The sequence below is a fragment of the Zeugodacus cucurbitae genome, chromosome 6, assembly GCF_028554725.1.
Source record: "Zeugodacus cucurbitae isolate PBARC_wt_2022May chromosome 6, idZeuCucr1.2, whole genome shotgun sequence".
Taxonomy (NCBI): Eukaryota; Metazoa; Arthropoda; class Insecta; order Diptera; family Tephritidae; genus Zeugodacus; species Zeugodacus cucurbitae.
This window is the reverse complement of record NC_071671.1, coordinates 35,194,057-35,216,626: the sequence shown is the minus strand read 5'-3', so window position 1 is coordinate 35,216,626 and position 22,570 is coordinate 35,194,057. Positions and strand designations below refer to the sequence as shown.

General features: G+C 36.8%; 1 protein-coding gene across 4 annotated transcripts; it reads left to right on the top strand.

The window, feature by feature from the left end:
* The first annotated feature begins 737 nt into the window (after positions 1-737).
* On the top strand, positions 738-21,772 carry LOC105219846 (lysosome membrane protein 2). 4 transcript variants are annotated; one of them, XM_011196180.3, is made up of 7 exons: positions 739-1,051; positions 4,330-4,565; positions 4,714-4,805; positions 4,867-5,094; positions 7,220-7,489; positions 20,306-20,897; positions 21,440-21,772. In XM_011196180.3, coding segments are annotated over exons 1-7 (1,683 nt in total). In that variant the 5' UTR covers positions 739-1,049; the 3' UTR covers positions 21,703-21,772. The 4 variants fall into 4 exon arrangements, with proteins under 4 accessions (XP_054090170.1, XP_011194482.1, XP_011194484.1 ...); XM_011196182.3 differs by lacking the exon at positions 739-1,051 and adding an exon at positions 1,058-1,210; XM_011196181.3 differs by lacking the exon at positions 739-1,051 and adding an exon at positions 1,059-1,234.
* The last annotated feature ends 798 nt before the right edge of the window (positions 21,773-22,570 follow it).

The following is a 22,570-nucleotide window of genomic DNA, read 5'->3' as shown; positions in this document are numbered from 1 at the left end:
CGAGTTAGAGAGACTTCGAGTTTTCAATAAAATATAAATTTTTCAAAAAGCTGTAAAATATAGATTTATGCACAGTGTTAATTATTTACTTCGCATAAAGTTTTATTTAAATACGTTAAAACATGTATTCTGTCTTTTTATTTGTTGCACTTTGCTATTGTTTGGCTCTTCCCAGCAGTAGCCCAGTAGCCCATGCCTTTGTTACATGATTTATGCAATCCACAAGTGTAATATCATATTTTTTGTTCGCCTCCATACGAATTAGAAATACTCTTTCAAAATTGTTCCTCAATAGTAAAATTTTAAATATCGTAGTATGCCCTGGTCGAAAAGGTCGATTTCTGGAAGGATGTTTGTATGAAATTTTATTTCTATTGCCAATTCAAGAGTTCGAGTTATGGAGAACATCGAGTTCAGGAAGTTTGAGTTATGGAAGGAAATTTGTATGAAATTTGGTTTCTAAAAGCTATTGCCAATACAAAAGTTCGAGTTACGGAGATCATCGAGTTATGGAAGTTCCACTGTATTTAATTGATACAAATAAATATTTTTTCTTTGTTTTTCGGCTTATCTACGAATTGTAAAATCTTTCTTTGAGTTGTTTTAAATATACATACATAAATGCATATATGAAAATTAATATGAATACACACACAACCATACATACATATGTGTGTACAAAAATGAGCTGTGTTATCTGCTCGCAAAACATTGGGCTTACTCTTATTCCAGTGACATGGAATAATATTTAGTCAGTTGACGTCCTAACCTTATCAATTACTAAATACGGATCAAAATAAGTCGCAACAATTTAAATCGTTCTCATTACACCCTAGCCTTACTCTATTTATTTTGTACCAAGAATAAAAAATGAATGTATAAATAATATATCACTTATATAAACTTAATAATGTTCAAAAGCCTAACTGCTAAAAAGTGTTTAAATACTAGTGAATTATATACTATTCGTACTTACTAATAAAACGGTGGAAACGGTTTTCTTCTTGTGTGTTTTCTTGTGTGTGTTTATAACTTACAAACGTTATAGTATGTAAGTACAAAGTAGCCAAGAAAAATAAATTAAAAGTTGTTAAATAAAATGCGAATAACAGTTTTTACAAACTAAATACATGAGGAAAATATTAAATATAAACGAAATCAACAAATAATAAACGATTTTATACGTCCAGAGAAGAAAAACAGCTTTCAGGTGAAAATTTTCTGAAGTATTCAGGTATTATTTTCAAACTGTATATCAGACAAATCAACTGGGACTCAACATGTACAAATAAAATATTTATTGAATGCCAAATTGCGCTGAATCGTTTTTTGATGTCGCCCGAATATGTAAAATCTTATTCCAGGGCTTAGTAAAAACTTTGTTTGTGTAATTGAATATTTAAATTGAAATTTTTAATTGATTTTAGAATGTTAATTTTGCAACAAATTTTAAAGTTTTTTTCCTCGAAATATAGAGAGAAAAATTTTATATTTTAACATACATACGAAAAACATCTAAAAAAAATCAAAGTAAAATTAAAAAACTTGGGGAAAAAGAATAAAAAATGTTTATTCCTATGTGAAAAATATTCCAGCTAGTTGGTTCTATAGTAATTTTTTTTCTAAACTTTATCTTCTACATCGTCGTAATTGGTTTTTGTAGCCATGCACGTGTTAATGAGAAAAACGGTGGGTAGCTTTCAAGGGTTTCAATAACAAATGAAATGAATTGCGACGCAGCATTTATTTTTATTTTTTATATTACAAAGTTAAGATTTTTTATTTTATTTATTTTTATTTTATTTTATTTATTTTTACTTTTTATATTTCAAAGTTAAGATGATTTGTGTAAAAACATCTAAAAATTCTTCTTCATATACATACATGCATCTTTCTCAAGATTCACAAATTTGAAAAAACGTGAAGATTAATAAGTAACCACGTAAAATCGGAAAGAGACTGCATCCAAATCCTACGTTGTAGTGCTTTAACTATAAACCACGGCAGATGATAATATAAAATTTACCATATTTTTGTAAATTTTATTATAATGTAACGGAAAATGGGAGGCAAAATTGTAATAATTACATAACATTGATATTGATATTATCAATTATGTGTGTGTGTTTTTTCGATATGTCGAGTTCATAATAGTTTTGAAGAAATAAATAAAAAGTAATTGAATTTTCATTCAACTTTTTGTCACCCTAAAGCATATTTATATATTATACTAGCTGACCCGGCGAACTTCGCCCCGCCCAATTTTTATTTGAAATAGTTAAAACGCTTTTTGAACTCTGTTCATTGCTTATTTGTCTGACCATACATATGTACATAACTTTATTTATTTCACGGATTGTATGTGATTTTTTCTTAAATTTAGAATATTGGAAGTCATAGATTCGTATAACTTTACCACAAATAATATAAACTTCAAACAACGCATTTTCATTTAACGTTTTTAGCAAGTGGCAGCTTTTATTATGACAGCCTAAATCCACAAACATTTAGAAAGAAATATAGCGCCATCTACTGTTACATAGCGTACTTAGCGCCACCAACTGGTGGATAGCTCTTTGCTAATAATAAACAAATAATTTGCAATAAATAAATAATGCGACTATAAGGATAGTTATAAACTATCCTATCTTTCAAGGTGGACCAAACTGCACACAGTGTTAAAAATTTCATTAAAATCGGTTCAGTAGTTTAGGAGTCCATCGAAAACAAACAATGTGACACGTGATTTTTATATATTAAGATATATATGTTTTTTTTTTCATAATACAACACATGATTAATTCAAGTATTTATATTCATTAGAAAAAACATTCTAATACTGAAATAATAGTTACAAAATTCACAAAACTGTTCATTGCCATTTAATTGTGCAAGAAAAGATAACGCTCTTTAAGTTAATTTAAATTTTACATGATATACAATAGTTAACACGGTTAATAATACATCTATAGGGGATATAATCACAGGAGCTATTCTTTTTTTACCAAAATCAAATAATAAATATTATATAAATAGATATTGACAGAAGAAAAATTGTTGCTGGTTTGTGGCAAAATTGCAAGATATTGAAAAATCGCGAAAACTATTGGAAGACAGTACACCCTAGTCTAGAGTGTAATAAACAACTATAAGCAAACAAACCCAATCACGTTTCCGACGTCTCAAAAATCTGATTAAAAGAGAAAATCGCTACATATCCACTCTTGTGAAGTTTAATCAACAACTGATAGCAAACCAAACTTCATAAAGCATAGAACTGAAATACTTAAAGAAATTTCGTCCAACCATACCAACCGAACTTAGCACTTCATTAGAGGTCGACCGATTAATGGGCCAGTATCAGCCAAAAAATTGAGCATCGGCGTATGGCCGATTCTTTGTACTTCTTTCGCGTGTCACTTAAATCAATAAATTTCTTTTACTTTTTGGATTCCTTTAGAGCTTAAAATATGAATTCACAAGTTCGCATTTTAAAAGGCTGTTTGATTCTAATAAAAAGAAATATATTAATTTCGCGAATGAATGATCCGATTAGTGTCAAATATGCACAGTTTTATTCAACATTTTACCTTCCAAACATGTTCCCGGAGCTTCTTTTGAGTCACTATCGATAATTGTGGCCTAGAGAGTTCCGCTCCTATTGTCACACCCATCGATACATGATATACAAATTATTAAAGCCATATTTTAGAAAAATAATGGATTTATTTTTACTAAGCCTACTATTTTTGAATATTCAAGAACTTTTATAAAAATAAATTATTAAATATGAATATGCACTAATTAAATTCAAACAGATAAATATCGGTAAATAATCCAAAATATTTTGTTGGAAATGAATAAAATCCTTCCACTTTCTTAAGTTCCCACACACCCGGTATACGGATTTTGAATTTTATGTGGGTTATTCGGTAAAATCGAGTTACGAATTATATCAGCCCCCATTGTACATAATGATTTTGATGTTAGTGAGTTTTATGCCAAAAATATTGGAAAAATTGTGATTTATCTTTTTAAAATTGTGGTCAAATAATTTCTCAAGTAACCTTCTCTTTGCGTCAATATACCATTGAAGTGATGAAATTGGTCTAGACTTTAGCCCCATTCTCCAAAATATAGTAATGAAACTAAGCGATTTATTGGTAATAACAAAAATTGTGCTCATTGCAAAATGTTTACCACTACTCGAAATCAATTCACGAACGTCAAACATGGATGAAATAAAATATATATGTAACCCTTTATTATAAATTCAATGAAAATGCCAAAGTTCTATATTTTAACTCTTGTACCCTATTAAAATTTCAGGCAGATAATAGATCCCGAGAGTCCCGAAATCGTCATAAATGATGAAACCGCAAAAGATTGTTCAATAAAATGTAATGAATGTAAAACGAATTCCCTAAGAAAGAAAAGTTCTTTAAATATAAGTAGAAATTATAGTAAAGAAAATGTAGTGCAAAACCAACGTTTATTCGCTGCCGTTTTTGAATTAACTGGACTAAGAGAAAAGGATGGCACCAAAGAATTCGGGACGTTAATACGTAAGTCCTTAACATTTGATGAATACAATTCTGTTTTCATTTAAGTATAGTATACTAAATTTATCTGTGTATACATTTCTCAATGTAAGGATTCGAAATGAGTTTTTGAAACATAAGCATACGCGTATTAATTATTTCTGTTTTTTAGTATTGGGAGTAATGCTGTTACTTTTCATAATAAGTATTACGGGATTTTTTATCATGTGGTTTACCGAATATTATAACGACACCATGCTTGCGGTAATTATGATTACAAATATTATTATCACCCCCTTTGTATCATTAACTTTTCAATTTTCAGCAAATAATTTTGAAAAATAATTCTGAAAGCACTAAAAGTTGGATGGATCCAAATCCTAAATATGATACGCTATTAAAAGTGCATATATTCAACTACACCAACATTGACAAATATTTGGATGGAATCGACGATAAAATTAAGGTTAATGATATTGGCCCACTAACATATAAGGAACATACAACGAAAGTAAACGTTTCCTTTAATAAAAATCACACTGTAACGTTTAGGGTGAGTTAATTTAAGTTTTATAAAAAGCTAAAGTTTGTTGTATAATAAATATTGCTTTTCCAAATATATTTTTATAAATTTTAACAGTTATTTTATACAAAGATTTATTACTATTTAATATATATATTTCTATATATATATATATATTTGGCGTGGGAACTGCTTTAAGTGATTATAGCAGAATATAGCACGCCACTCATTTCTCATTTTTGCTTTTTGGCGCCAACTGGAAACACCAAGCGAAGCCACTTGGTCACAGGTCACTTTCCACTTGATCCTTCCATCGGAGTGGAGGTCGTCCTCTTCCGCGGCTTCCTCCAGCGGGTACTGAATCGAACACTTTCAGAGCTGGAGTGTTTCCATCCATCCGTACAACATGACCTAGCCAGCATAGCCGCTGTCTTTTTATTCGCTGAACAATGTCAATGTCGTATAAAACGTACAGCTCATCGTTCCATCGTCTGCGGTATTCGCCGTTGCCAATGTTTAGAGGATCATAAATCTTGCGCAAAACCTTTCTCTCGAAAACCGTCGTCTCATCGGATGTTGTCATCGTCCACGCTTCAGCGCCATACATCATGACGTGAATAATGAGCGACTTGTAGAGTTTTATTTTGGTTCGTCGAGAGAGGACTTTACTTTTCAATTGGCTACTCAGTCCAAAGTAGCACCTGTTGGCAAGAGTGATTCTGCGTAGGATTTCGCGGCTGACATTGTTGGTGTTGTGAATGCTGGTTCCCAGATAAACGAAGTTATCTACAACTTCAAAGTTATGACTGTCAACAGTGACGTGGGATCCAAGACGAGAGTGTGCTGACTGTTTGTTTGATGACAGGAGATATTTCGCCTTGTCCTCATTCACCACCAGACCCATACGCTTCGCTTCCTTACCCAGTCTGTAAAAAACAGAACAAATGGCGCGGTTATTGCTTCCGATGATATCAATATCATCGGCATACGCCAGAAGCTGTACACTCTTGTAGAAGATTGTACCCTCTCTATTTAGCTCTGCAACTCATGTTCCCTCCATAACCCCAGTATGCTCTGGATATCCGTTACCAGATTACCCCCTCGGTCCCTACATGATAATGCTCCGGTCTTGAAACCTTCTGTAAATCCCCTCATCCTTTCATAAAATTTTCAAGTGTTACCCATTTCGGCCAGCTTTTCAAACTTTTTATACTCACGCATTTCGGCCTCTTTCTTTTTATGTCTGCATATGCGTTTCGCTTTCCTCTTCAGTTCACGATATCTATCCCACCCCAAACGTGTTGTGGTTGATCGCAACGTCGCGAGGTAGGCAGTATGTTTTCTCTCCAATGCGGAACGACAATTCTCATCGTACCAACTGGTTTTTTGTCGTTGCCGAAGACCAATTGTTTCGGCTGCAGCTGTATGCAATGAGTGCAAGTCGAGTAGAAAATCATTCTGCTGTCGGTTGTGATTGCAGCTTTTCGACGTCGAACCTTCCTTGTGTTTGTTGACGGGCTTCTTTGCTGCACAGAGGCGAGTGCGTATCTTTGCTGTTACTAGATAATGGTCCGAGTCAATATTTGGTCCTCGGAGCGTACGCACGTCTAAAACACAGAAGGTCTTCCATCGATCTCAACGTGATCGATTTGATAGCTTGATGAATTTTCTTATGCTGGAATCTGGTACTAAAGACAACCATATTTCCTCACTTGCGTGAACTTCTACATACGACCCCATCCCCCTATTTAATACCTTGATCAATTTTCACTACAGATTATATTTTTTGACGCATCTAAGAGTATACTATAAGAGACTTACAGCCAGACTTACATCGTATGGTGGACGCATTTTAAAAATTCGCTTTATTTCTTGCGCCATTTTGAATTTTTGTAAATTAACGTCAAATTCGTAATCAGCGACCCAGCTTAGAAAATCAGGGAATACTCGTTTTTTACCTATGATTCAATATCCCAGAAAAAGTTAATTTCGTTCAATACATAGCCGAGTGTTATACAGTGTAATGAGTATTCAATCATCAAATAGTCTACAATGGTTCAGCGAAAGTCAGCGTTTATGTATTTATAAAAAGTTTCTAGCTTGTATGAATTTTTTAATAAAAAATATGTATAATTCATTCTTTTGTAATTTCTAGGATCGTAGAACATACCAGTTTCTACCTGAAAAGTCTAACTGTGAGGAATTCGACAACTTTGTTCTTCCTAACGTGCCGCTAATAAGTGCTTCTACTAAAATTGAAAAAATTAACCGTTTCAAGAAATTTATGGCCGTAAATATAATTAATGCGAACAACGAACGTGCATTTAAGACACTTACGGCTCATGAATTTTTGTGGGGATATCGTGATAGAATTGTATCAATGGATATTGGCACCGGTTCAACTCATTTCGGTTTATTAATGAATGTAAGTACATATATACAGCAGCAACAATTACTAAAAAATTGCATTACATTAAATTACATGGATTATGGAGTCAAACTCATACATATGTTGCCATTTAACAAATTATTTTATAAATACATATCTGTATCTATAATCTGGGACCACTATAAACTAAACAAAACTCAAACTTGAAATCAGAAACTAAAACTCAATATATGTTTAATATTTTAATCTGTTCTATAGTACACAAGCCATAACTCAGTACAGCCAAAGGTTTTGCAATTCTGCTCACGATTTTCATTAAGTATTTTTGAATACAACTTGTAATAGCCTGAATACAATTTCATTTCTTAACATTCAACAAATAACGACGCTTTTCAAGGACATAGGATCAGCATTCCCGTTAACCTTTCATTCCCTCCCTTACTACGCTACTACCTGATACCATTCGGATGTTATGTAATTATAGTTTTCGAGTACTTGTGATAAAGAATATTATTTCAATGACTGTATTATATCTTCTTCTTAACTGGCGTAGAAACCGCTTACGCGGTTATAGCCGAGTCCACAACAGTGCGCCACGCATCTCTCCTTTTGGCGGTTTGGCGCCAATTGGTAATACCAAGTGAAGACAGGTCCTTCTCCACCTGGTCCTTCCACCGGAGTGGAGGTCTCCCTCTTCCTCGGCTTCCACCAGCGGGTACTGCATCGAAAACTTTCAGAGCTGGGGCACTTTCATCCATTCGAACAACATGACCCAGCCAGCGTAGCCGCTGTCTTTTTATTCGCTGGACTATGTCTATGTCGTCGAACAACACATACAGCTCATCATTCCATCTTCTGCGGTATTCGCCGTTGCCAATGTTTAAGGGACCGTAAATCTTCCGCAAAACCTTTCTCTCGAAAACTCCTAGTGCCGTCTCATCGGATGTTGACACCGTCCACGCTTCTGCACCAAAAAGTAGGACGGGAATGATGAGGGACTTGTAGAGTTTAGTTTTTGTTCGTCGAGAGAGGACTTTACTTTTCAATTGCCTACTCAGTCCATAGTAGCACCTGTTGGCAAGAGTGATTCTGCGTTGGATTTCAAGGCTGACATTATTATCGGTGTTAATGTTGGTTCCTAGGTATACGAAATTATCTACAACTTCAAAGTTATGACTGTCAACAGTGACGTGGGAGCCAAGATGCGAATGCGCTGACTGTTTGTTTGATGACAGGAGATATTTCGTCTTGTCCTCGTTCACCACCAGACCCATTCGCTTCGCTTCCTTATCCAGGCGGGAAAAAGCAGAACTAACGGCGCGGGTGTTGTTTCCGATGATATCAATATCATCGGCGTACGCCAGGAGCTGTACACTCTTGTAGAAGATTGTACCTTCTCTATTTAGCTCTGCAGCTCTTATAATTTTCTCCAGCATCAAGTTAAAGAAGTCGCACGATAGTGAGTCACCTTGTCTGAAACCTCGTTTGGTATCGAACGGCTCGGAGAGGTCCTTCCCGATCCTGACGGAGCTTTTGGTGTTGCTCAACGTCAACTTACACAGCCGTATTAGTTTTGCGGGGATACCAAATTCAGACATCGCGGCATAAAGGCAGCTCCTTTTCGTGCTGTCGAAAGCAGCTTTAAAGTCGACAAATAGATGGTGTGTGTCGATCCTTTTTTCACGGGTCTTCTCCAAGATTTGGCGCATGGTGAATATCTGGTCAGTTGTTGATTTTCCAGGTCTAAAGCCACACTGATAAGGTCCAATCAGTTTGTTGACGGTGGGCTTTAGTCTTTCACACAGTACGCTCGATAGAACCTTATAAGCGATGTTAAGGAGGCTTATCCCACGATAGTTGGCGCAGATTGTGGGGTCTCCCTTTTTGTGGATTGGGCAGAGTACACTGAGATTCCAATCGTCGGGCATGCTTTCTTCCGACCATATTTCGCAAAGAAGCTGATGCATGCACCTTATCAGCTCTTCGCCGCCGTATTTGAATAGCTCGGCCGGCAATCCATCGGCCCCCGCCGCCTTGTTGTTCTTCAAGCGGGTAATTGCTATTCTAATTTCTTCACGGTCGGGCAATGGAACATCTGTTCCATCGTCGTCGATTGGGGAATCGGGTTCGCCATCTCCTGGTGTTGTACTTTCACTGCCATTCAGCAGGCTGGAGAAGTGTTCCCTCCACAAACACAGTATACTCTGGTCATCAACCACTAGATCACCGCTGGGGGTCCTACAGGAGTGTGCTCCGGTCTTGAAACCTTCAGTTAGTCGCCGGATCTTTTCGTAAAATTTTCGAGCATTACCCCTGTCGGCCAGCTTGTCAAGCTCTTCATACTCACGCATTTCTGCCTCTTTCTTTCTTTTTCTGCAAATGCGTCTCGCTTCCCTCTTCAGCTCTCGGCATCTTTCCCATCTCGCTCGTGTTGCGGTCGATCGCAACATTGCGAGGTAGGCAGTCTGTTTTCTCTCCACTGCGAGACGACAATCCTCATCATACCAGCTGTTTTTTTGGCTTTTCCGAAAGCCAATGGTTTCGGTTGCAGCTGTACGTAAGGAGTTTGATATGCCGTCCCACAGCTCCCTTATACCGAGATGCTGATGAGTGCTCTCAGAGAGCAGGAGTGCAAGTCGAGTAGAAAATCGTTCGGCTGTCGGTTGTGATTGCAGTTTCTCGATGTCGAACCTTCCTTGTGTTTGTTGACGTGTGCGCTTTTCTACACAGAGGCGGGTACGTATCTTAGCTGCTACAAGATAGTGGTCCGAGTCGATGTTGGGACCACGAAGCGTACACACATCAAAAACACTGGAGACATGTCGTCCATCTATCACAACATGATCGATCTGGTTGCGAGTGATTCGATCCGGGGACAGCCAAGTAGCTTGATGGATTTTCTTATGCTGGAATCTAGTGCTACAGATGACCATATTTCGGGCCCCGGCGAAGTCGATCAGCCTCAGACCGTTTGGTGATGTTTCGTCATGGAGGCTGAATTTTCCGACTGTTGTGCCAAAGACACCTTCTTTACCCACCCTGGCGTTGAAATCGCCAAGCACGATTTTGACATCGTGGTGGGGGCAGCGCTCATAGGTACGTTCTAGGCGCTCATAGAAGGTATCTTTGGTCACATCGTCCTTCTCTTCCTTATGTTGAAGAACCTCGCTTTGATGCGGATTGTGGCTAGACGTTCATCCACCGGAGTGAATGCCAGGACTCGACGACGGAGTCTCTCTCCCACCACGAATCCCACACCGAATTTGCGCTCCTTTATATGGCCGCTGTAGTAGATGTCTCAAGGACCCACATTCTTCCGTCCTTGTCCCGTCCATCGCATTTCTTGGATTGCGGTGATGTCAGCCTTTACTCTTACGAGGACATCAACCAGCTGGGCAGAGGCACCTTCCCAATTAAGGGTCCGGACATTCCAGGTGCATGCCCTTAAATCATAGTCCTTTATACGTTTGCCGTGGTCGTCATCAAAAGGGGGGTTTCTCATCCGAGGCCTGTGTTTCTTATTCACTGGTTATTCGTTTTTATGTGGTGGGTCCCAAGCCCTACGCACAACCGCATAGGCGGGATTCGCCTTCTCACTTTAGCTCGCTTCCAGACGGATGTCTGTTGGCTACCCAGAGGATACTTGGTCTAAGACCGGAAGTTGTGAGCTGCTTGAGCCACATGTAAAAGAATCGTTCCTGGCCACTCCCAAGTGAATGGCAGTCAGAAACTTTCCTCACTTACGTGAACTTCTACATATGACTGTATTATATACCTCAGGAAAATTGATATTTGTGCACTGTTATTATACTCTCGCAACCTGTTGCACAGAGTATTATAGTTTTGTTCACATAACGGTTGTTTGTGTCACCAAGAAATAAAAGAGCTAGATATGGGGTTATATATATATAAATGATCAGGATGACGAGTGGAGTTGAAATTCGGATGTCTGTCCGTCCGTCCGTCCGTGCAAGCTATAACTTGAGTAAAAATTGAGATATCTTAATGAAACTTGGAACACATGTTCCTGAGCAAAATCGGTCCACTGCCACGCCCACAAAATGGCGAAAACCAAAAACACATAAAGTGTCATAACTAAGCCATAAATAAAGTTATAACAGTAAAATTTGGAATAAAGGATCGCACTAGGAAGGGGCAAATTTGGATGTAATTTTTTTGGGGTAGTGGGCGTGGCCCCGCCCCCAAATCGGTTATTTGTATATTTGGTGGTGATGCGGTATTAGTTGTTGTTGTAGTTGTCGTTAGCGATAGCGAATTAAAGAACGCGTGTGATTGGTTTGCTAACCTCTGACGAACTGTGTTTTATTTCAATGCTTATGCTTTTACATCCTTACATTGTTACGTTCGTTAAGTTTTAGGAGAAAATACATGTAATGCGAAACTTAAAAAGTAGAGTACGAATAAATAATTATGTACAGTACAAATAAATAAATAAAGTAATTGTTATGATAAATTATTATAATTAGTGTAGAGTGGTGATCTCCACATATATATCTTGCAAACCAATGAAGCTATATAAACCAAACTTTCTGCAGTCGATTCTCTTACGTTCCCCACCACACACCATGAAAATAGTTGAAATCGGATAATAACCACGCCCACCTCCCACACAAAGGTTAGGTTGAAAATTACTAAAAGTGGGTTATCTCACTAACGAAAAACGTTAGAAACACTAAATTTCACATAAGAAATGGCAGATGGAAGCGGTACTCAGATTTTTTTACAAAATGGAAAATGGGCGTGGCGTCGCCCACTTATGGGTCAAAAACCATATCTCAGGAACTACTCGACCAATTTCAATGAAACTTGGTTTGTAATAGTTTCCTTACATCCCAACGATATGTTGTGAAAATAGATCCAATCGGTTCACAACCACGCCTACTTCCTATATACCAGAACTTTGAAGACGTTCTGAATCGTTTACTTTACAATATATAAAGTAAGCACTAGTGAAGATATCGGTGCAGAACTTTGCACAAATACTACGTTTATAGTGTGGCAGCCCCATTCTAAAAATCGCCAAAATCTGACCATTTGTTATCAAGGCCCCATATATCGAACATGAGGACCTCGGTGCTTCTAACCTAATATTAGGGTTTCCAACTTTCAATGGACTTTATATAACATATATAACGAATATGTGGGTCAAATTGTGTATTATATAATATTAATTAAGTTAAATAAATAAATTGCGAGAGTATAAAATGTTCGGTTACACCCGAACATAGCCCTTCCTTACTTGGTTTTCCCAATTTTTATTCAACCTTATCTAATTTTATTAATGTTTGATTTTTTTGTTAGATGTTAGTAAGTAGTATTTAAAGAAACAAAAACATATACCATGCTAAATGAAAAAGTAACCAAATTAGTACAACTTTATTTTACACCATAGAAAATATCTATTTGTGCAAAATTCAAATTTTTAGTTAATAATTAGCTTTCAAATAGGTAAACATTTTGAATGAAATGTTTTCGATTCATTAATATGAAATTGGGCCCCCGTTCTTCTTTTTCAAAAGTTTTAGCCAATTTGTCATAGAATTGGCCAACATTTACGGTACTGGAACGTTTATCTTCGCCTATTCCTCCTCAATGTCTTGTTTTAGCTGTCATTGCTTTGTTCAGCTAAAAAATGTTGCGGAAAGTAAGTCTCATAATTCCTCTATTGAATTCAGATCTAGACTTAATGACAGACACCGAAGTAAGATAATATTACGCGTCTCAAAAAAGTCTTTAGTATACCCAGCGACATGGATAAGCGCATTTTCCTGCTGAAACACCCAGTTGTCGCCATGATATGCCTTAGCAAACGTGATAATTTCACTGCAATTCCATATATATTTTGCTTTCATACGACTTGGGACAGGGCAAATGGAGACTTCTCTTTGGCGCTAAGAGCAACCCACATCGTTAGAGATCCACCTCCATGTTTGCGCTTGTAGAAAGTATGGTGAGTGTGCCGTAGATCCCTCCAATACTTATGATCCATCTAAATTTAATGTTTTCTCATCAATAAATAACAAATTTTGAAACTACTTCTTAGAATTTGTATATTTCGAAAAAGGATACATGTGTTTTTATGGCGATCTTATAAGCGCAGTTTAGAAACTTTGGATTCATATTTAAGTCTTAAGTCTCCTTTGAAAATTTGTTGCTCACGTTGTCTTGGCACTTATAGAGCAAATACAGCTTTAATTTGGAGCAACTCATCATGTCCTGAGTTGCCAACTTGTGAATATGCCATTTGGTACGTTCATTTATCGAAGACTTTGTTCCAGTGCGCTTATGTTTTGTGTATTCCTCGGGGTTTCTAAATAGTTTCGTATGGTTTTTTGATGCCACATTACTTTAGCAGTATTTACATAATTTTTTAAATCATCTTTGTTCATAATCTCAATCTTGATCTGTTCGTCAGACGAAATTCGGTTCCAAATGTCATTTTTAGCTCAAATGAAAGTTAGGTGTTGTTTTTATAAACATATGTATAAATATTTTTCAATTATTGCTAACATCCTCGTTAGTAAATTTTATAATTAAAATAGTCGAGATTTTGACACAACGTCCGCCAAAAAAACAAATAATCGTATACTAACGGTACTATGAGCAAAGTGTTGTCATCGATTTTTTGCGCGGCCAACAGAAATAAAGAATTAATAAACATAACTACATACTCAGAATTAAGCTTTTTTTCTTTTGAGAATTACAAAAAAAAAAATGTACAAATATCAATTTTGCTGTGGTATGTAATAATTGATTTAGTAGTTTATGAAACATACATATGAACATTTTACAGCCCGATAGTTATTGTTACTATTACTAGTCTTAAACAATAAACCACCGTGTCCTTATTATTCGATTTTGCCGTTTAGGGTATATAGATGATATATGTACATATATTTTATTATAGCGTTTTTTTTTTCTCAAAAAAATGTTGCACTTGCCCTGTACGCGGGCTTTCAATTTGTGAGTGAGAGTTAACAGCATAATAGGCTGAAATTTGTTTGTTATTTTATCATGTAAAAAATTTAACACATTTAAATAGGCAATGCAGCATATGTATAATGTTGAAATATAAAGAGGCAGCATTCTCATCGGGAAAAGCGCTATTATATATTTACAACTTTGAATTTCAACATTCGCAGCATATTCCCATAATATATAATATATTGCAACGAATATGGTACCAGAACACACTAGAATCGACAATCGAAATCGATAACTTGCCAAATTTATCCAGACATAGATATTCGTAGATGCCAGAATGTTCGAGTGGCGATGTATTGCCAACATTCGACTATATAAGGGCTGCCGGACTGGCAGCAAGACACAGTTCTAATAAGAGAGTTGTCGAGCAAAGTGAAAACAAATTATAAGTTAGAGTTGTGAAGTAGAGTATTGAGTAATCATCAGGGGCATTGGACATAAAAATGTTACTGTCTGCATTCTCACAGATTTCGGCGTAGTCATTAAAATTTTCAGAGTTCAAAGAACAGCAGTCGCAATTTTGTAACCGTCAATGTAGCATGTTGGAAGAGTCATTGTCTAGTATGCCATTGGAAATTATATCACACTCGAAAAAGCAGGAGGAAAGTCAGTCCAGGCAGGAGAACTCATATATAGCGGAAGAGTCAACACAGATGATAGAGCATGAGGAGATGTCTACACAGACCGAAGCGAATGAGGCGCGTATGTCAAGGCCTTTGGAAGCACATGAGAAGATTTTGTCAACCCAGTCAGAAGCGAATTGAGAATTCACAGTTGGAAAAGCACAAGGAGGAAGGAGGAGGTCAATGGATGTGACCTCAAATAGAGCAGACATGTTAAGACAGCTGGAAGAACATGGGGAGAATAAGCTCACATTTTTGGGAGCGAATGAGACGTGTATGTCAAGACCTTTGGAAGCGCATGAAGAGATTTTGTTAACACAATTGGAAGTGAAAGGGGTGTCGTCAAAGATGAAAGAGGAGGAGTCGATGGAGCTGACCTTAAAAAGATAAGAGGTGTCAACACAGGTGCAGCACCGGTGTCTACACAATTGAAGGAGCAGAAGGCACGCATATCGACACAGACAGACGTGTCATGGACAAAAGATTGTAGTATGAACAAGAATTTCAAAATGAAGCTCCAGATGTGAAACATCCAAAGAAAGAAGAAATGTCTGTAGAACCTCTAGTCGCAAAGGCACAGTGGAAGAGTTTTAAGTTGGAGGCTGGTTGCTTATATGGAGTGTGGAAAAGTAAAGGAGGACAAAGCTCTCGATATCTCCTGATTGCTCGGAATAAAAGATTACCTAAAATTTGCAACGAGATGCACAAATGTCCAAATCAAGGATACTTGAGAATCACGAAATTCTTGGAAAAATTGAAGAATCAATTTTATTGGGTTCTTCTTCTTCTTGACTGACGTAGAAACCGCCTACGCGGTTATTGCCGAGTCCACAACAGCGCGCTACGAATCTCTCCTTTTGGCACTTTGGCGCCAATTGGTAATACCAAGTGAAGACAGGTCCTTCTCCACCTGGTCCTTCCATCGGAGTGGAGGTCTCCCTCTTCCTCGGCTTCCACCAGCGGGTACTGCATCGAAAACTTTCAGAGCTGGGACACTTTCGTCCATTCGACCAACAGCCGCTGTCTTTTTATTCGCTGGACTATGTCTATGTCGTCGAACAACACATACAGCTCATCATTCCATCTTCTGCGGTATTCGCCGTTGCCAATGTTTAAGGGACCATAAATCTTCCGCAAAACCTTTCTCTCGAAAACTCCTAGTGCCGTCTCATCGGATGTTGACATCGTCCACGCTTCTGCACCAAAAAGTAGGACGGGAATGATGAGGGACTTGTAGAGTTTAGTTTTTGTTCGTCGAGAGAGGACTTTACTTTTCAATTGCCTACTCAGTCCATAGTAGCACCTGTTGGCAAGAGTGATTCTGCGCTGGATTTCAAGGCTGACATTATTATCGGTGTCTACAACTTCAAAGTTATGACTGTCAACAGTGACGTGGGAGCCAAGACGCGAATGCGCTGACTGTTTCTTTGATGATAGGAGATATTTCGTCTTGTCCTCATTCACCACCAGACCCATTCGCTTCCCTTCCTTATCCAGGCGGGAAAAAGCAGAACTAACGACGAGGGTGTTGTTTCCAATGATATCGATATAGTACGCCAGTAGCTGTACACTTTTATAAAAAATTGTACCTTCTCTGTTTAGCTCTGCGGCTCGAACTATTTTTTCCAGCATCAGGTTAAAGAAATAACACGATAGCGAGTCACCTTGTCTGAAACATCGTTTGGTATCGAACGGCTCGGAGAGGTCCTTCCCGATCCTGACGGAGCTTTTGGTGTTGCCCAGCGTCAGCTTACACAGCCGTATTAGTTCTGCGGGGATATCAAATTCAGACATCGCGGCAGAAAGGCAGCTCCTTTTCGTGCTGTCGAAAACAGCTTTAAAGTCGACGAATAAATGGTTGTGTGTCGATCCTCTTTTCACGGGTCTTCTCCAAGATTTAGCGCGTGGTGAATATCTGGTCAGTTGTTGATTTTCCAGGTCTAAAGCCACACTGATAAGGTCCAATCAGTTTGTTGACGGTGGGCGTTAGTCTTTCACACAGTACGCTCGATAGAACCTTATAAGCGATGTTAAGAGGCTTATACCCCTGACTGACGGCGTCGTTAATTCGGGTTAACTGCTTTAATCGGGGTTAATTCGAGAGTTATCTCAGTTAACTCCGTTTGCTAACTCCCATTTAATCCTCAAAATTTTAGAGAATTAGTGGGAGTTCGTGGCATTTTCGTTGGCAACATTGTCAAACATGGCCGCTTTTTATCTATTGTGAATGAAAATATGCAATACTGACAGCTGCTTTTCAATTAAATGTAAACAAAAACATACATACATACATTTTTCTAAAGTGGAAGTTATAATAATAACGTATTTATGTATATTTTTTTAATAATTAGTGATTTTGTACTAGTTGTGCGGCTAACAACCGCAATATTTCCTTTCTATCCAATTTTATTTCACCAAAATGGAAATATTATTGCCAATTAGCTGTTATGGGAGTTTATAACTCGCTTTGCTGCCGCAGTTAATTCGAGTTAACTCTGCCGTCTGTCTAGCGTATTAACCCACGATAGTTGGCGCAGATTGTGGGGTCTCCCTTTTTGTGGATTGGGCAGAGTACACTGAGATTCCAATCGAAGAGAAGTGTTCCCTTCACAAATACAGTATACTCTGGTCATCAACAACTAGATCACCTCTGGGGGTCCGACAGGAGTGTGCTCCGGTCTTGAAATCTTCAGTTAGTCGCCGGATCGTAAAATTCGTAAAATTTTCGAGCATTACCCCTGTCGGCCAGCTTGTCAAGCTCTTCATACTCACGCATTTCGGCCTCTTTCTTTTTTTGTCTGCAAATGCGTCCTCGCTTCCCTCTATTTTTTATTGTGTTGGTTGTCATCAATCAATGAGAGAGTGCTTTGCAGTTAAAGTGTCGAGTTCCAAGAGACAGTACAGTTCGGGAGCGCCATATGAGCGATTTGCCATGGTTGTAGCTGATCCATTACCTACCAGCTAATCAGGAAGCGGGAGTGTTACGATGCTTAGGACGGAAGAATACCCAATTCCAATCCAAGCGACCAATCAGATGGCGAATGTGTGCATCAACTATTTGGAAATGTGCCAGAAGCTGGGTGTCCAGAAAATACTTGCTATTACATTACATCCAAAGGCCGATTGCATCGTGGAACGATTCATCCGAAATTTGGAAGAGCATTTTAGAAAGCTGGTGGACAGGTACCATCACAAGTACGGGAGGATATATCCTTGTTCCTGGCTTATCGACCTGCTGTCCAGGAAGGTGTAGACGACTGCGATAATAATTTTGGGTTACTGATTGATTTCAAGTTTAGGATTCATGCCAATGGAGAAAGGAATGCTAAGGAGGACAACAATGACCTAGAAAACGAGATTAAAGGAAGAAATGCTAAGTGTTTGGTTCTGGAAGTATGTCTATTGCCAACAATCGACTATATAAGAGCTGACGGACTGGCAGCAAGACACAGTTCTAGAGTTCAGTTGAAGAGAGTTGTCGAGTAAGTACAATTCTAAAGAGAGAGTTGTCGAGTAAAGTGTAAACAAGTTATAAGGATTTAGAAATAAAGATTAGTGTATAGCCATTAAAGTGTGACTTTTATTTGACAATCCAATGATCGAACTCAGGGTAGAGTTTCAGCGTTAATGACAGATTTAGAAATCCGTTACAATATAATATAAGGTGATCTCTAATCTATATTTTCTTCAGACCGATTTTTCTTCTTACCGATATTTTCGGTAAAAAATTTAGAATTGGCATTGAGGTCTTCATGTTAGGTATCTGGGGTCTTGAAAAGTTATAGTTCGGTTTTAATTTTTAGGCATGTAATGTCATACTGTACATGCAGTCGAAAACACTCCAGCCCTGAAAGTGTTCGATGCAGTACCCGCCGGAGGAAGCCGAGGAAGGGGAAGGCCTCCAATCCGTTGGAGGGACCAGGTGGAGAGCGACCTGGTTACACTTGGGATCTCCAACTGGCGCCGAACTGCGAAGGAGAGAGAGAGGTGGCGCACTATCGTCGATTCGGCTATAACCGGCTAAACGGTTGCAACGCCAATCACATACATACATACATGCAGTCTCTGTGCAAATTTTTGTTCCGATATCTTCATTGGTGCTTAATTCATATATTGTAAAGTGAACTAATCAAACGGGATTCAAAACTGTATTGTATGAAAAGTCATCATCAACCGAAACATTAAAATATCAAGCAAATAGCGTAAGCTATTATTCTCTGTAGAGTATAAAAATTATATATCTAGTGACTAGAGTTAGATATATGTAAAGTGTTTTTAGCAATGTATAAACCAATGATTGGGAAGGTCATAGAGTTTAAAAATATATTTAGCACTATGAGACGGTTTATATTGCAGATGTCTGAATACGAATTATTGCCACGCCCACAAAATGGCGTTAACCGAAGATCTAAAAAGTTCTAGAACTAAGCCACAAATAAAAATATGTAAGTAAAATTTGAAACAGAGGATCACACTAGATAGGAGCCAATTTGGATGAAAATTGTTTATGAATGTGGGAAGAAAGAAAAACGCCAGAAATACTAAATTTTACAAAAAATACGACACAGAAAGAATGCACTCAGATTAGCGTGAAAAATAGAAAATGGGCATGGCATCTCCCACTTTTGGGTCAAATTCCATAGCTCAAGAACTACTTGACCAATTTCTACCAAATTTAGTAATGCTATTTTCTTGATATCCTGATGATTTAGACTACTTATCATATAACACAATTTTTAACACAACCTGATACTTTACAGTGCATAAATAAAGAACAAAGGAAGATATCGGAATGAAACTTTACACTTATACTTCATTGAAGGTGTGACATCGCACTCCTAATCATTGTCCAAATCGAACTATAACTGTTCAAGGTCCCATATACCGAACATAAGTATGAAAATGGAACAATATATGGATGATTTTTTACCGAAAATATGAGTAAACCTCTCAGATATTTATCTGTAGATTTATGATATTATTGTTGTGGGTTTATTATTACTATTATACCTACTCGTCCCAGGTGTTATTGAGATTGAAAGGATGTAACTTACCTAATAATGTTTTTTTTTTTGTAATGAAAATGGTTACTTTTTTCCTTTTTGGTCGTTTTTAACCTATAAAACGAAATTATACCAAAATACGTGACATTCCGATTATTAATTTGTATGCAATATATGATTGTATTATAATATATTTAATTTCTTTACATAAAATTGATCAGCGAAATGGAACTAGTGTCGATTCCCTACAAATAAACACAGGCGAGGACGATATTCGAAAATTTAGTACAATAACGCAATTCAATGGTCAACCTCTTCTAGACTTCTGGACAGATCAAAAATGCAATCGTGTTGATGGTTCAGATGCATCAATGTTTCCGCCTCATAAATTAAATACTAGAGAAGACTTACAAGTATTTTTGCAAGTACTTTGCAGAAAGATTCCACTTCATTTTGAAAAAGAAGTTACAATACTTAATAATATTGATGCTTTACGTTACCGAACTCCATTGAATGTGTTCTCTAGCCCGGAAGAGAATCCCGAAAATGCATGCTATTGTCACAATACTCAAGTGTGCTTGCCCAGTGGAGTCATAAATGCCACCAAATGCTATAACGGAGCGCCTATATTTCCATCCTTTCCACATTTTTTCTCAGGAGATCCAAAAATTTACAAAGATTTTGAAGGAATCAGACCTTTAAAGGAACTGCATCAAACTTATGCTGATATCCACCCAAGATTTGCATTTCCGATAAGTGGAGCTTCGCGAATACAAATCAATATAGCGGTCCATAAAAGTTCAATTTTAAGAAGTAAGTAACTATTATCAGTGTTGAATTTGCTATAAAACTTAAATAAGAAGATTAATAATTCATAATAGAATATAAAGATTAATTAACTATACATATTTATAGTTAACTGGCTATGGGAGTTAGCCTTTATCCATTTATTCCACCAAGTTTCTTGATATCAAGAAAAATGTTTGAAGTTGACATTTATTTTATATATTTTATTTTATAATAAAACAAATCTTATAATATATGTATCCATAATACGTGTGGACTTCAACAGTATATAGAAAGTATACATTCCTATCTTTGTAAATAATCAAAATAATACAAAGAAAATTAAAGGAAATACGTGTAGATTCTTTCGAGAAGTTTAAAATAATGCTCATCACAGCTTGACATATTCGTATCTGAATATGTGTCTTTCGTACCTATTTAGATGTTGATCAGTTTATAATGTTACAGTCAACAACTCAGTGCAATAGAATTCGACATATAGACACCAAAAACGTTTTAATACTTTCATTTGATTAGAGAAATTAATATGTTTAATATATTCTTTTCAGGAAAAGTGGATCGACTTGAGGAAGGTACCATCTTACCGCTTATTTGGATAGAAATAACATCAGGGGACTTTACCGATGAAATAATTGATACTCTCTATATAAGCACCTTTGGTTTGAATGCCATTCAATATGCTTTGAAATATGGCACTTTATTTGCTTGCATTATTTCATTTGCACTAATCGTTGGAGGATTTTATAATTTAACTCAAAAAAGAAGGCAGCACGCTATTCAAGCGCAAAGAAAAACGAAGAGAAGACCTTAAGAACTAATACAACACTAAAACTTTGTAAATATGTAATGTAAATATTACTTGTTATCCATTTTTGTTTTTACTTAGTGTTTTATTTACTTTAAATTGTTTCCCAAATGGGAAAAAGAATATTCAGCATTTCAACTCACACAAATGTATTCATACTTTTTATTTAATTAAGTACTAAAATATTCGAATAGAAAGCTCCTATTTTAAAAGAATTTTTCGCATCCCTAAACTTACTTTTTCGTATATTTTAACATTGATTGAACAACCGTAACAAATATTCGTGTTTATACCCTCGCAACATGTTGCACAGAGAAATAATAGTTTTTTTTTAACAGAACGATTGGTTGCAACACTTAAAACTAAACGAGTTAGGTTATATAAGGATATAGGGTCTGTCTGTCCGTCCAACGGATAAATTGAGAAAAAATAAAGATATCTTGACAAAACTTCGTTTACATAATCCATGGAATTGTGGGAGGGATACTATAGGCAGGACCATATTTTTTTGGAATGTGAGGTGACTCCGGCCCATACAAAGTTTTTTATTAAAATCTCGTAAACTACTAATGCTATATCAACTAATCCTGCAGTAGTCACTTTCTTTAGGCACATCATTATATGGCATTAAAATGGTAAAAATTGGATTATAATCACCTACATTACAAATATTATGTTAAAAACAACAGTAAAGGAAAAACACCAGAAACCATAAATTTTATAGTATAGATGATACAGAAAAGCCGCACTGAACTTGGTATAAAAAATGGGCAAATCTTGTGGACAAAGGACGACGCCCATTTATGGGTCAAAAACCATATCTCACTAATCATTCGGACAATTTCAACGAAATTCGGTCTACACACATGTGGCT